This window comes from Falco peregrinus, chromosome Z, assembly GCF_023634155.1.
Source record: "Falco peregrinus isolate bFalPer1 chromosome Z, bFalPer1.pri, whole genome shotgun sequence".
In the NCBI taxonomy this organism is placed as follows: Eukaryota; Metazoa; Chordata; class Aves; order Falconiformes; family Falconidae; genus Falco; species Falco peregrinus.
Window position 1 is genome coordinate 75,825,092 of NC_073739.1, and position 14,650 is coordinate 75,839,741.

Below are 14,650 nucleotides of genomic sequence, written 5' to 3' on the forward strand. Positions count from 1 at the left end.
ATGATAAACAGAAGGCTCGTTCTACTTATGTTATAATCCTTCTTATTCATGCCTGTAGGTGATAAACTGAAAAGAGGTGTTTCTTCAATAATCCTTTTTCACCTTTTAGCAGCATCTGTGTGTTTTGGTGTTGGTGTCAGGAGTGCATTCTGAAATAGTCTTACTGATGTTCCAGCTCCTGTCCTGCATAGGTCTGGTGCTCTGAAAGCATATGATTCTGGTTTCTTATCAGTCAGCCTCCTGCTGAGAAGCTATCAGCTAAGAGGGGGTTATTGTTGTGCATATAAAAATAATGCATTATAAGACTGGAAGGAATAGGTATGCTGTTAACTGCTTTTTCAGGAATTGTTGTTTAGGTTCAGTTTCTCTACAGTAATTTTTTTTTCAGTCTCCTCACCTTTTTTATACTCTTTTCTCCCTTTTTTATCTGTCTTTTGTCATACAGGAAAAAAATATTTTGAAACCAAAACTATCAAGATGAATTATGTGGAAATCGAGATGTCAAATCTAATACAACTTCAGCTAAAAATGATGACACTTGTGTTCCTTAAATGACCCATGTGTTCTCTTCCATTTCTTAACTTTTAAAACTCTAGGACGTTTAACCCTGCAGACTATACGGAGTCTTCTGCCACTGATGGCTTTGGGACAAAATCAGAGATTTGGGAGACTGGTCAGAATGATGCAGATGATGGAACTGGTAAGATGCTTCAAGAAGTGGAAGGATTGGAATGAAGACCTGTAGCAAATCGCAGTTAAAATAACCACTCTGTTAGTGTTCAGTTAACTTCTGTAAATGTGAATGCATCTCACATGACACAGTTCATTTTTATAGCTTAACTGCTACTAATGTGCAGAGCACACTGTAGCCTGAATGACTCTCTGGTTAGAATGAAGGGAAGGCACTTTGCAACTTGTTTGTTTTAGTACTAACAATCCCTTGAGAGAAAAAAGGGATTTCAAGAGTTACTAGAAGAACCTTGTATGTGAAGAACTGTTTCAGTATTTTAAGTACTGCTTAAGAGCTCACCTAATGTAGTTAAGGAGTATAAGTCCCATTAAAAGTGATCGGTCCACAGGCATTAGGCACTAGGGTTTGAATATCTAAGTAGAAGAAGAAGAAGAAAAGGAAAAGCTGTTTACAAATATGAATCCACTCAGTGACACTGGGATGGTTGTGGAAGCCCCACCTGTACAATGCAGGAATGTAAGGATGTGAGTCTCTGGGATGGAGGAGAGTTCCAAGATCTGCCACCTTTGAAGAGAAGAATTTTAAACTAAAGCACAAGTAGGCACTTGAACGGAAGCTGAAAGAGCAGTCTGCCTTTCTGAAGACAGAGGCAGCTGTGTGTTTCTGTATGAAGTGTCAAGTGTGAAGTACGCACTCCCAGCTAAAGGCAAGAGGCAGACAGTTTGGAAAGGAACCGCTTAACAGTGGTCTCGTGGTGATTCAGAAATGAAGAATGTGACCTGCTTGTCTGTGATTGGGAAAACAGGATACCTTGCTGCTTCCCATGTTCTGTGGCAGGAGATGAAGACAAAGGAAAGCCTGTGTCAGGATGGAGAAATTCATGTATGTTACTGTCCACACTTGGGAACCACTGAGTGATAGGAGAGGGTTTTTTTTAACCCCAGCAAGGGGTAACATTTCTGATCTCTTCATTGCTGAAGCCTACTCAGGTGATTTTTCATCAGCCCCTTTGCCAAGTGCGGAAGGAAAAGACTGATGCTGGAGGCCAGGGTGTGCTCCACTGAGCTCTGCTGCGAGCTGCTTGAGATGCAGCTTTCTGAACTTCATACAAGCCATTTCCCCTTACCCAGAGAAGACAGTAACAGGCTCAGAGTTCAGGAGAGCTTATTAAGCAGCTGTCTTGTCAGACTGAGTGTCTCTTACTCTAGTGTGGGAGAGTGGCCCTGAGTATATTATAATGGTTATTTAAAGGGAGCTTTTTTGCCAAATGTGACATCTCTCCAAGGAACTACTTTTGAAATGACTTGGTGCTATACTGCAAAAAGAAATGCACCTTTTACTGTCACTCATGTTAGTTTTTGAAGTAAATTTATCAGATCGTAGTGACTTGTAAATTCCCGTAGGAATGCTGGTATTTTTTGCTATATGGCAGTGGAGGGCAGGGTATGTTGTCACAAGTATTGCAGAAGCAGTAAATTTAACTAACGAAAGAAGACATACAAGAAAGGCATGAGGAGACTGCAGCAGAAGTAGAAAATTCACTAGTTAGTTATTAATGAGTGCAACACTAAGGCTGTGGCTTATGAGAAACTTTGACTTATGCTCCACTTCAGAAGTGAGCTTGAATGTTTTGTGACCCTTCCTGCTAACTCTGGGTAGACTTCATGTGCCTCCCTGTGCCAGCCTCTGTCGATCCGTGTAGGCATCTCCTCAGTCTGCAGTAATGGAAGAATTCCACCTAGGAATAAACGTAGCTTGGTGTGGCTAAACAGATCCCTGTGAGAGTATGAATGTGCCTACATGAGGGGTTTGCTGCTGAGCAAACAGATTGGTGGAAATTTGAAGTGTACTAGTTGATGTATGGAACTTCTTTTTGGATGTCAAGTGCTTTTTTGCTGTTAGGCTGTGCATGTGTCGCCGGGAGCTGCACTGAACTTTGGTAATGCAACTTAAGGCATGTATGGGAAGTTGGGGAGCATGGTATGTAGAAGAAGATGTGAGAAGGCATTTGGGAATTTTCCCTGGCCTCATCAGATTAATGGTTCTTAGGGGTGTGAGTGAGTGTCGGCGTGGGGAGTTCCTGCAAATCCATTTGGTTGGTGAAAATATAAACTAGTTGAATGGGAATGTTCTTGTTGGGTGCTAAGTACCTTTTTCTTTCTACTCTTAATTTACTTTCCGTGCAAATGGAAAAAGCACTGTAACTGACAAAACAAAAATGTCTCTCTACTTGTCACTGTAGGAAGAGTATTTTATTTTACAATGTTTCTGTGTTAGACAGGCTGTAGAAATGTCTAAAGGAAGTTCCCAAGCCAAGAAGAGATCTCTTTAAAAAGAGTAGGCTCTTTAAATTGAATAATTTTGTTTTGTCCAAGTGGGAAACACTTTCAACCTTGCAGTGGAAAGCATCTTGAGTGTTGTTAGAGGAGACTGCAGCTGGGGTAGTAGTTTTAAAACAGAAGAGAAAGTGCTGGGAAGAAAGGTGGAAGCAGGAATAGAGGGGAGGAGTGGCAGACAAGGTATGAAGCTGGAAGCAGATTAGTACATAGTTGAGGTGGTGATTTGTATTGCTAATCACAAATATTAGTTTTCAATTGTTTTTTTCCCCTTAATTTTCAGTGCTGTCACATTAGTTACAAATCAGCAGTCTCAGTAATAAGTAAGTTCCCAATGTGGAGTTAGTGAAGATGCGAATGAGGGTGATGTGTATATATATGGAAATTCATAAAACCTGCAGTGGGCTAATGAAGGATGTCAGATATGCAGAGGGAGGGCAGGATGTAAATCTCTCTCTTTATTCCTCATTGCCCAGTCCCCACTTTTTCTTTCACCTAAAAAGAAAGAAAATAAAATCAGCTTGTGATACCTGCTTAGAAAATCAGTGTCTTTCATCTGTAGTTCCATTAAAAAGGAGATTACTGGGCAATTACCAGGAGAAGCAAAAACAATCTGCTTATCAAAATGCTTTCTGAAGACATCATGCAAATATCAGCTCTCTGTGGGAGTAGTTACAAAGTATTTCCTCTTTAAGCCAGTGCTGGGACATGATCAACACCAACATTTTTAAGTAAAAAGAAATAGACTCTTTTGTGTCCAAAATGTAGTTGCCCCCATGTGTGCTCTGAAAACACTCTAGAACCTCTTGTCCTGCATTGTTGAAGATGCCAGAGGAATTGCAGTAGCCTGAACAAAAGGTGTTTCTAGAAAAGGAACTACAGAATCCTATAGAAGAGCTAGCTGCTTCTGTGGAGATAAAATACAGTGCTGGTGTTTGAAATAAAAAGAGACTAAAGGTTGAATCTTTAATGGCTCATAACGTTTGAGTGTGATTGTATTACGGATAATTCACTATCAGTCTTCCTGTATCCTAATTTTTATAGAAATTAGGTACACCTGAAAGGCAAAGAGAAGAGACAGGTGGGAGGAACGAGCAATCGTCTTCCAAAAGGGAATACACTTGAACAGCATGATTAGTGTTTTCTTGCAGGCATGCTCTGTTTGATCTCTTAGCTTTTTTGTAGTGTACAAAGCAGTGAGAGGTCCTGAGCGACAAATCACATCAGTTCTTTTAAGTGAATTGTTGGACGTGGTCATTTCTCAAAGTAGTGTTTAAAAATGGTATTGTATTCTGATAATTTACTGATACCTCTTGATAGAGTTTCATAAATTTCACAGAAGAAGTTCCTTCATTATCTTAGTTATGAGCAGCCCTAAATGACTAAGAACTGGAGAATGACAAGAAATTAAAAACAAATTGTAGCATAACTGTCAAGGGGGAAGTAGGGAATGGTGTAGATTGGAAGTTACAAAGAAGTTGTGTGTGGGGTTAGTTCGTGGGTTTGTTTTGTTTTGTTTTTGTTTCTTTTTTTAGGACTGCTGTAAACATTGGAAGGAACATTTTAAGGAAACATTCAGGTCTTTGTAGAATGTGAACGTAGTCCAGAAAGAAAGGATTAGTAGATAAGTTTGGGGTTAGACCAAAACAAAGATTTTGCAGCTAATATCTGTTACTGATTATTCAAAAAGGGGGGAAAACCCAAACAGTGTGACAAGAAGTGGAGGAAAACAGCTGAAGACTTGCCAAAACCATATTGTATGCTTTTTATTGGCTTTACAACTTTCTAAAACTAAGCTTGTTACAAAGGGAAACGGGAAAGTCACAGATAGCCATTTAGGTTAAGTTGCTATGACAAGGATCTTTGAAAACACAATAATTTTGGTGGCAAACAGAGAATGCTTAAATTGTGACGCATTGCAAGGCTTGTGGGAAAGGTTGGGATGTGGATCTATGGACTTGCAATAATGCTAAGGCGGATTTTGGACGAAAAGGAAACTTATGTGCTTGTGGCAAGACCAGACTCCTGTTGGTAAGACGAAGGTGTTGGCAAACTGGAACAGTGAAATAACAGAGGCTGGAAGGACTGAGTTGGGAAGATAAAGTGTTAATAAGCAATAAAAGTAAACTTAGCTTGGGTAAATTAAGAGGATGAAGGGTTTTGTTCAGTATTTAAAAAGAGTAAAAGCACAGAACGATGTTCTTAGGTAGGAGCAACAGATAAACATTTAATGCAGGAAAATGTCCCAAATATTGTTTCAAACAGGTTCGGTCTCCCATTGGTGGTGGGGGATGCTCAAGAGTTGGGCTTGATTTGTCTGAGCTCTTTTTGTGTTTGTTTTAGCAGACTCTGAACTCCTTTGTTAGAGTTCTGGCACCAGCACGAGGTTTATCTGCTGCAGAGGCAGGCCTTGCTGTGACCGACGGGAGATAAATATAAGCAGGGTAAATACCAGGATGTATTTCTTTAAAGAAGAAATACCTGAGGAAGGGTTCCTGTGCTGGTCGGGGGAAGGGAAAGAGAAACTGTTTCTCTAAGAGCTGCTGCTCCCTGGGCTTTTCCTCCTTCCAAAATTTCTGTGGAAATGTGTGGATTAGTCCAGAGATTTGAGCTATTAGAGTAGTTTTCTGCGCTTGGGTATGATTATTGGTTAGTTTGCAGCATGTAGAAACCTCCCGGTTAGGGGCTGTTTGGTAAAATGTGAGCACGAGCTGTTTCAGGCAACTCTATATTGCTCCACAGAGCCAACAGAGAGTGGATGTTACCCTGTTCAGGACCTGCCAGATAATTTTGGATTCCAAGGTACAAACCCCCTCTCTTCTCCCCGCTGCGTTTGAATCGTCATGGTAGGTCTGTTCGCCTCACTGGATTAGTGCCATTCGGCCCTCCTCAGCCCAAGATGCTGCTTTGTAACGGTGTATGAAAGAATGCACTAATGTAGTGATGGCATTAGTACGAACTGGATTTGATGCTGTCTTCAGATGGCTTGTTGGTGAATTGAATGTGTCTCAGAGGGTTCCTGCTTAAATAAAAAGAGATGATTAAAGCAGTAGTTCTTTTGCTTTTGTACTCGATCAAAGGTGATGGTAGCAGGAACTTCTGTCGCTGGTGTTTTCTTCGCTCATGGTTGTGTGGTTTAAATGAAAGCTCTGGTTGTGGCTGGGATAACCTTTCCTATGCTTACACTGGTGGGCAAGGCCTTCAGTCCATTTATTGCTCTTGCATGTCTGTGCCTGCTCTTTGCTATGGAAGGGACCAGGTTTTCACATCCGTAGGACCGTTTCCTATAGTTTTCCCATTGCAGCATGCTGCCAACTGCGTGCTGTGCTCCAGTATTTGCCAAATAAACTCTGCCACAAGTTACAGGAAGAAGTGTTTTGCAGCTACAGTGGAAGCTTACTGATTCTTGTGCTGCCGTTACATGAATTATCTATGTTTTAAAATAAAATTGCTCTATCAGGGGAAGGGATTGTGGTTGTTTTGCCCTGAGGAGAGAGTTAACAGGTTGGAAAGGAGCCTCCAGAGGCATAGCTTGGGTCTGGACTTTGAATATGTTAAAAGTAGGATTCTGGATGCTGGAGCAGGTATTGTGTTTGCGTTTTCTTCAGGCTCTATATGAATTAGTGCATGACACCGGGAGATCCCATGGGAGGGTTGAATAACCTCTCACTGTCGTTGGGGACATAGGAGGATGTTCTTCCAATGTTTGGGATTCATCACTAGTTGCAGACAGGCGTTTATGCAAATTATGTCTGGTACCATGAGAAATTAAAGGGGGGGAAAAAATACCCCCACCCAAAACTTACAATCTGCACGTCAGTTTTCTAGAGCTTCCCATGTTTCCAACCACCATCTCTTTGGCCTGTGTTCCACTAATAATGAAAACAGGATTGCTTGTAAAGCAGAATGGTTGACATACAACATTGTGCTTCCAGCTTGTAACTGTTTTCTTTTCTACCCCAAATTACAATAGGAGCGTGGAAAAACTCAATAGAGGAATGGACAGCAGAAGACTGGAATGAAGATGTAAGTGTACGTTCTTGGGTAGATAGATTGATTATTTACCCTTTTTGCAGCATCTGTGTTGTCTGCAAAAACTAAATGTTCTAAGTAATACTTTGCTGTATGCATGCAATGGTATTTCTTACTGTGTTTCTTGCTGTAATTCCTGTTTTAAAAATACATATATTTAGATAGGCTCATTTTTAAAAACAAATCAAGAAATAGTAATTTATTTTGTTGGGTGGACAATACTTAGATAATAAAATTTTAAGTTTTATCCCAAATGAAGTATTTGTGAATTATAATTCTCTGCTGCTCCATGCTGATGGGTGTTAACTGCATACTTCTCCCTACTATTGCATAGGGATTTAAAGCCATATTATCATAAGAGTTTTATGTAATTAAGTGCTGAGGCTTACTATCGACTTGAGACTCCTCATTTTATGCTTTTTGTTTGAAATATGCGTAATTGTTCCACTTACTCCACTTCATGGTCTTACTACTGAAAAAGGGAGCTAGCAGTGTGCTGAAGTTAGCACTTAATTGCTTCATTCCTATTGTGTTTCTAAAGTGGTTCTCATTCTTTATCAGGCAAGAGATACCTTCATGTCTGCAAAATATCAGCATTTGTGATAGTTGTGTGTGAAAATAACTTCTGTGATTTTAAGTTTGCAGTTATATTAAAGCTTAAGCAGTTCAGAAAACAAGTAAGGTAGCAAGAAATCTGGACAGGTAAACTTAGCTTTCAAGGAGCTTTTAATCTTTTATAAGAATATCCATTATTTCAAGTTTATTTTCAGAAGACTAAGAGATTGTCTTAGAAGTCTTGCCTTTTGCCTCCTCCTAGGGGGTGGAATGTCACTGTTATCCCTAGAAGTGTGTGAATGTTTCATATCAGGGATATGAACGCCCTGTCCTTACCTAGTGAGAGGGCTGTGTCTTTTCAGAAAATTACAAGAAACTAAAATTCCAAGCTTTTCTGTATCAGTTACTGCCATCAAAAGCTGGCATCCTTTTTAAACCTGTCCTTTATTTCTGCAGTGTATGCTAGAGGTGGACTAAGGGCTAAGGATAGTGAAAATTTCTGGTGGTGTTTCTCACCCTTGTTTGATGCTGGTACAATACAGCATTTGTAGTATGGGAGGGGTTTTGAGCAATGCTGACTAGGGATAGAATTTTTTTAAATTGTTAAACCTGAGTGATTTGCACATGAATCGTGTAAGAGCAGCGGATGAAATTTCTAGCTTGTTGTTAATTTTTATTAATTTTAGAGTCCTGGAAAAATCCCTGTAACCTCGGAGAAAGTTATTCATGTGCAGTTGTTCAGAAAGAATAAACAAAATGGTGAGCTGCAGACACATTAGCCCAGAAATATGTCTGGGAAAAAAATAAAGGAAAAAATCATTTAATCTGATATTAAAAAATCAGAAGAATATAACTTGAGCCATTCGATGTCGTTTTATGAAAATAGCTCCCCTTCAAATAAGGGATGATCTTGGTCTGTAAGTAAATTACAGATTAACTGTAAAGATTGAGTACGTCCTTGTGAGAGATTTGATCTACGTCTTTGAAAATAATTATGCGCTATCATAAAAAAAATTAAAATCTGCCTTGGAAAATTTGGCAGATAAATCTTCTGCAGCAGGATCATTATTGAACATGGGCATTTCTAGCAGGGCTAAAGGAATGCAGTCCCAGGCCAGATGCCATCTAGTGTCTTTATCAATGATTTGGAGGTAGAAATAAAATCACTACTGGATAAAATGTGTAATCCAAAAACTATTGGAATAGCCATAAAAATAAGCCAGTTGTGCAGAGAAATCTGGACCTGTGCTCTATGTGACCTGTTCTCAAATGAAAAATATTTTGATACAGCCAAGTGCCCATTTGTTGTATAGGAACAAAGACACACCTCCAGAACAAGGGGGTGTTTTCTGGGAAGAATCAGCCGAAAATTTTTCAAGATTGCAGTGGATGGTGAAAAAACAGCTCACTGTGATCTCTTAAAGGGCTGATGGTTTGATAAAAAAAACTACTGTAGTCTGTTTGCCTGTAGGCATTCTTCCCTGTCTCTTAATCATTCTTGGGTTTGTATTTCTGTATGTGGACTCTCCGGAACTTGATTTTGAAGTATTGCATCCAATTATTCATTGTTTTTACAAAACAAAAATTGTGGAGAAAAGCTGAAAATTACATGATGATAGAAGAGGTCCTTGAGAGTGAGTTTTTTACTTTGCTGAATCTGAGAAGTTACTTTATTAGCTTATAATGGGCTCTGGTTTTAGGCAGGCAGGCAAAGGCATACTATGAACCTGTGGGTGGAAAATGGAGCTGCACATTTGAATGTATAATAAACAGTTCTAGCAGCATGAGCAGTGATTAAAACAAACAAGGAAACTGATATATTTGCTGTTTGCAGATAAAGAGCAGGTATTTTTCTGAAGAACATTTTTATTTAAATGTGATAATCTGTAGCCAGATACAAGTTAGAAGCAAGTGAGTGAAATTTATGTTGTTTGACCTGACAAGGGCTCGATTTTCGTGATCTAATAGTCCTGTCTGGTATTTATCTTTAGTAGTGACTATTGAGCAAGTATAGTAGGTTGTCAACGTGCTGTTAAATAGAAACTAGTTGCAGCGAAAATAGGAGGTTGTATTTTGTTAAAGGGATATTCAAGGCATGGACAATGGAAGGACCAGACAAATGTTGAGGTACTGTAGGTGGCTCTGGGTGTTCCTGTTAAAATTGTGATCATATTCTCATGGTTAAAGAAGATAAAGCTTAAGTATAGAAACTATCAGACGAGGAGAAGTAGAATACATACAGATTGCTGGAAAGCGGCTGAAGGAAAACATTTTCTGTACAATATTGGTAGTCTTAGGTTTTATTTGAAACAACCACAACACTTCAAAAAAAGAAAAAAAGTGTGATTTAGTGGGAGTGTTTCCTTTATCCAGGAAGCAGCATGAGAACTTGTTTTATTTTCTTAAACTTCGATACATCATATCAAAGTTACAAGGTTTTGTTATTTCTAATTTGTTGATGTTGAATTTTTATGAAGGTGCTGGAGTTAATTTTCCTGTTCTCCTTACCTATCATAACTGGCCATAGAGGCTGCTAGCTAATCGTTAAGCATATTGCCTGTTTGGTGATTAGAGAATGATTTTTATCATACAAACAGGAGCTGAAAAGCACAGGCATTTCACTGCAGATGGAGGAAATACCCTTGTGAGGCCAACATTTGAAAATGGTTCACCACCATTCATTCGGTTCTGGGAGAATGCCAGAGCCTCAGCGAAAGTTTTGCAAGTGCAGTGTACAGTGAGCGTAAATAACTTTGTTAGGAACCCCTACTACTATTTCGAAGTAGTACTAAATACATCCGCACAATAAAACTTTCCAGCTGCTGCTGCACAAAGTATGTTTTGACAAATGCTGTAATCCCAGTAAACCTTGGAATTAGGTGCTTGTTTGGAGCTTGTGGCGTGAGTTTGCCACAGTGTGTAGCGTAAACATCAATGTAGCCAAGCTGGTACTGGAGACTTGTGTTTTGCATGCTGGCTCACTTGAAGGGAATGTTTCCTCTCTCATATCAAGCATGCTTTTGTGTTGTCACAAACATCCTCAGGCTCCTCGATTTGCTTGGTTTTCAGGATTCATCAGTGCTTTGGCCACAGTCTTATCCTGGGTTATGTGAGCCCAAGAAACTGTTGACACTACAAAGAATTTAATATTTAACTAAGGGGTTGCAGACCACAGGCTGCTGCTCATGCTGTTAGCTGACCTCCTTGTGCCATAATGCATGGGTCTTACAACAGTACAAAAAGTACACTACAGAAACTACATAAACACTATGTGAAATAAATAAACACTACATAAAAAATTACATAACATGAAGTTATAAAATAACATGTACAGTGGGGAAAGGCTGAACGTTAGAGGAACAACTTTTTTAATTGGATAAGTGCTTGAGCTGAATATTCTTTGTTTTGTTCGGTACATAAGAGTTTTGGGCTGGCAGCATTATACACAGGACAGAGTTGTCTTCCAGAAAGATGGGAGTAAAGTATGCTGTATTGGCAGCAAGGGAAGGGAAGGAAACGGAGGGAGGAACTGTGGTGATACTAATTTTTTCATGGCACAGTGTGTTCCGCTTAAGTGGGTGCTAGGAGAGTGTGTGAAACATTTTGAGTTTTCCCTGGGTGTTAAGTGATTACTCCCAGTCAGCCCTTCCACGTCCTGCTTAAATCAACAGTGTTTTGTAGGAGAACCCCAATCAGATGACTGTGTTAGGGGATATACGTGCTTGTAGTAGAGCTGCCCGTGGGATGGCAAAATTAGCTCATGTCTGTGATGTCCTTTAAACTGAGCTGCTAACAATGTATGCAATTAAAAATGCATAATTTCCTGGAAGAGCTGTATTCAAAGGTCATGTTCTAAAGGGATTCTTTGTGAGTGTTTGAATAGGTCAGTTATTCTTTAGTCTACATACAAAGTTACACTGAAGTAGTTAAGGGTGATTTTCTGTGAATTAATTTCAAATATAATCATTGTTCAACCTAACCTGTACTGGCTTAAGACCTGTTCTGGTTTGCAAGTATTCCTGTCAATAGAAATGAATGAATTAGCCCAAGGAAGTTGTAGCTGTTTTAACTAACTGCTATTTAAAAGAAAACCCAGTAAGCTATTAAAAACCCAAAACAAAACAGCAAACAACCCGCCTCAAACCAAAATCACCTTCTTTCCCCCCCAACCAGCCAGCTCCCCCTCTCCAGCTACCTGTGCAAGTATCTATCTTTATTGTAACAGCGTGGTGAAAGCAGTACAGTTTCCTGCTGGATAGTCTTAACTGGTTATACTAGTATAAGCAATTACATGGTTCTCCCTTTATTATTGTTTTTGAACTTATGCTCACAGAATAATTAGCTTAAGGTGTTACTACCACCCGTAGCAGATATGCCAAGGAGTCATGAATGATAGTTCTCTGTACATACCTGAGTGCAAACTTTCCTCCACTGGTGGTGTGAGCTGAAATGTAAAACGCAGGGATACATGAAATGAGTGAGAATGGTGCAATGTGTTAGACTTCTGCAACACGATTTATTGGAGCTGCTCTACAAGAGTCCTAAGTTATGTCTGCACAAGGTATCTTTACACAATACTAGCTGTCATGTTAATTGCTTTATACTGGTGTATTTTTTCAGTTTAATTATTGCCCAAACTGTCGTTGTTACATTGGTGTACCATTGTGTGTGTTCCATAGATCAAATTTCCTAACACTTTAATTAAATTGGTACTTGATTCCGTGGAGAAGACTTTGCTGAGGTTCAACTATGTATTTTTTTGTCTTTTTAAGAAGGGCTGCAACATGACTGGTTGCAATGGTAGTTTAACTTATATCTTGAAGGTGCATGACCAAGATAAAGTTTCTGCAGATGTCGCAGCAGTGAAGCATGAGCATGTGTATGATTAAAACATCCCCCCCGCCTTCTCTTTTTCAGCTTTCTGAAACAAAAGTCTTTACTGCTTCCTCTGTTCCAGCTGAGAATCATGTGACTCCTGGGCAGAGGTAGGCTGCTCTTTCATGGTTTCCCTATACCTTAAAAATCTTCTGCTTGTTGAAGCAATGTGAGCTTGCACATAGAAAATGTTGACTAAAACACAGGGCAGCTCTGGTCAGACATTGGTCAAGCTCTAATTTCAAAATTGTGAAAGCCTTGTTTGCAAATTGTTGGTTTTGTGGGTTCCTGTGTTACCTGTGCCAAACTTAACCAAATGCACAAGCATAATACTGAGAAGACCCTGTCTACTGCACAAAACCTGCTTACAGGCACAAACAAAAGTTCTGCTTTTGAAAAAGAAGCTCTGGCATTGCTGTCCAAAAAACAGAAGGACTGTGCCTATAGATGCAGCTGGTGTTCAGAATGTAGTGCTTTGACAAATGTGTTAACAGGAAATTGCATTGGCAAGGTGGTGAATTTCCTCCTAAGCATCACGATTACTTGCCCTAACTGATGATACAGAACCAAAAATATGGCAGTTGCTGCCTTTTTTTTGCTTGCCTTTGTCTTCACCAAATGCCTGGCCAGTAATGTTGTGGAATCGGGTGCCTGCATTTGCCTCAGGTCCCAGGAAAGCAGACTTTGGGAGTTGGATCGCATGGGATCTGAAAACCAGATGGCCTAATGGTCCCAAACATCCTGACACAGCTGTACTGCTGTACTCTAGACTGCAGCAAAATTTTCCTTATAATATGGATGTGATCTGGAGGAGGCATGGTGTCAGTTGATCTACAGTTTATATACCTTCTTAAGGTGATATGCTCACATGTTCGTTGTTCTAATGCAAATATTCTTCCAGTGGATGTCCCTCAGATTATGTTAGAAAATACTTTGTTTCATCAGCTCAAATTCTGGTGCTTTGCGCATTAAGAAATCTATGCTAATGGCAGTGCTGGAAGCAGCTCTTCAGCCCAAGCCTGCAGTATATTTAGGATAAACTCAAGTCAGATTTTTTTGAGTAGATTTCTTTTATTGTATGAACGCTTTGCTTTTCCTTAGATAAACCTGTGCTAAACACGGGGTAGAGGTTAGTAAGCCATGCTAAATGTAGGAAAATCCATGTTTCTCATCCTGCTGAGGTATGTGTGGTAGTTTTGGAGATGTGCCTACTCTCTGAGAAACTTAGCTTTTATTTGTGCTGCTCTGTGACTTCCATGTCATCATGTATTCACTCGCTGTATATGTGACTTTATTCTTTACTGTCCTCATACCCTATACAGAGGTAGGACTTTGATCCCTTGCCCTTTTTAAAGAGATAGTGTGAGATACAGAGAATGTGGATTATCAATATATGTAATGGACTTGCGGGCATGATCCACTTGAACATAACATATCTTTTATGACTTGTCTCTAGTTACTTGATTATATTAATCACATAGCTTATTTATGTGATACATGATGTAATAAGTTTGGTAATGTTTGAAAACAGTGTGAAGAAAATTTATATTCTAATTGTGGTGGAGGGTTTCAGCTAGCAGAATATTACTTTCTGGCAAAAACCTCTGTTCTACCTCTTTTTCTATGGGAGACAAACAATGTTTGAAAAGACTGTTGATCAGTAATAATTCTGTTGCTGGTACAAGCAGCTTTGTTAGTGCTTTCCCTGGTTTCAGTGCAGCCTAGTCATGTCTATTCCAGCCAAACTTTGTTTTTTCTTACAGCATTGATTTGGTAACACTACTTCAAAAGCCCGTGACTTCTACCCAAGAGACAGAAGGCAACTCATTTGAGGCTCCCCAGCAGCAGACCTTTGGCCAAGCCCTAGTCTTCACAAATTCTCAGCACAGCACCCAGATGGCATCAGGAACCGGCAGCTCTAATGCTGTAAACTCTTACGCTCCTCAAAGTCTGGTAAAATTAACTTATGCTTTCTAAATATTCTTCAAGAATAACTATTTCAGGTTAAACAATTTTTCCAACTACTGGTTGCTTCGTGACATGTTTCAGTATTTTTAAAATTCAGGTTGGAAATGTTGAATTCTATTCAAAAGTACAAAAGGTTACTCTTTTCTGGTTTTGCTAAGTAATTGTTTCTTGGTTTACATAAAGTACTGGTATT

At 39.5% G+C, this 14,650-nt stretch overlaps 1 protein-coding gene across 6 annotated transcripts in view; it reads left to right on the forward strand.

The window, feature by feature from the left end:
• Positions 1-14,650, forward strand: part of UBAP2 (ubiquitin associated protein 2) — a 117,863-nt gene that overhangs the window by 21,010 nt on the left and 82,203 nt on the right. For 3 of the 6 annotated variants that reach the window (XM_055790292.1, XM_055790293.1, XM_055790294.1), the window contains exons 7-10: positions 597-700; positions 7,001-7,053; positions 12,532-12,599; positions 14,253-14,442. In XM_055790292.1, the coding sequence (XP_055646267.1) occupies positions 597-700; positions 7,001-7,053; positions 12,532-12,599; positions 14,253-14,442 (415 nt within the window). Of the gene's footprint in view, positions 1-596; positions 701-5,769; positions 5,830-7,000; positions 7,054-12,531; positions 12,600-14,252; positions 14,443-14,650 lie in introns of all 6 variants that reach the window. The other 3 variants (XM_055790290.1, XM_055790291.1, XM_055790295.1) reach the window with 2 other exon arrangements.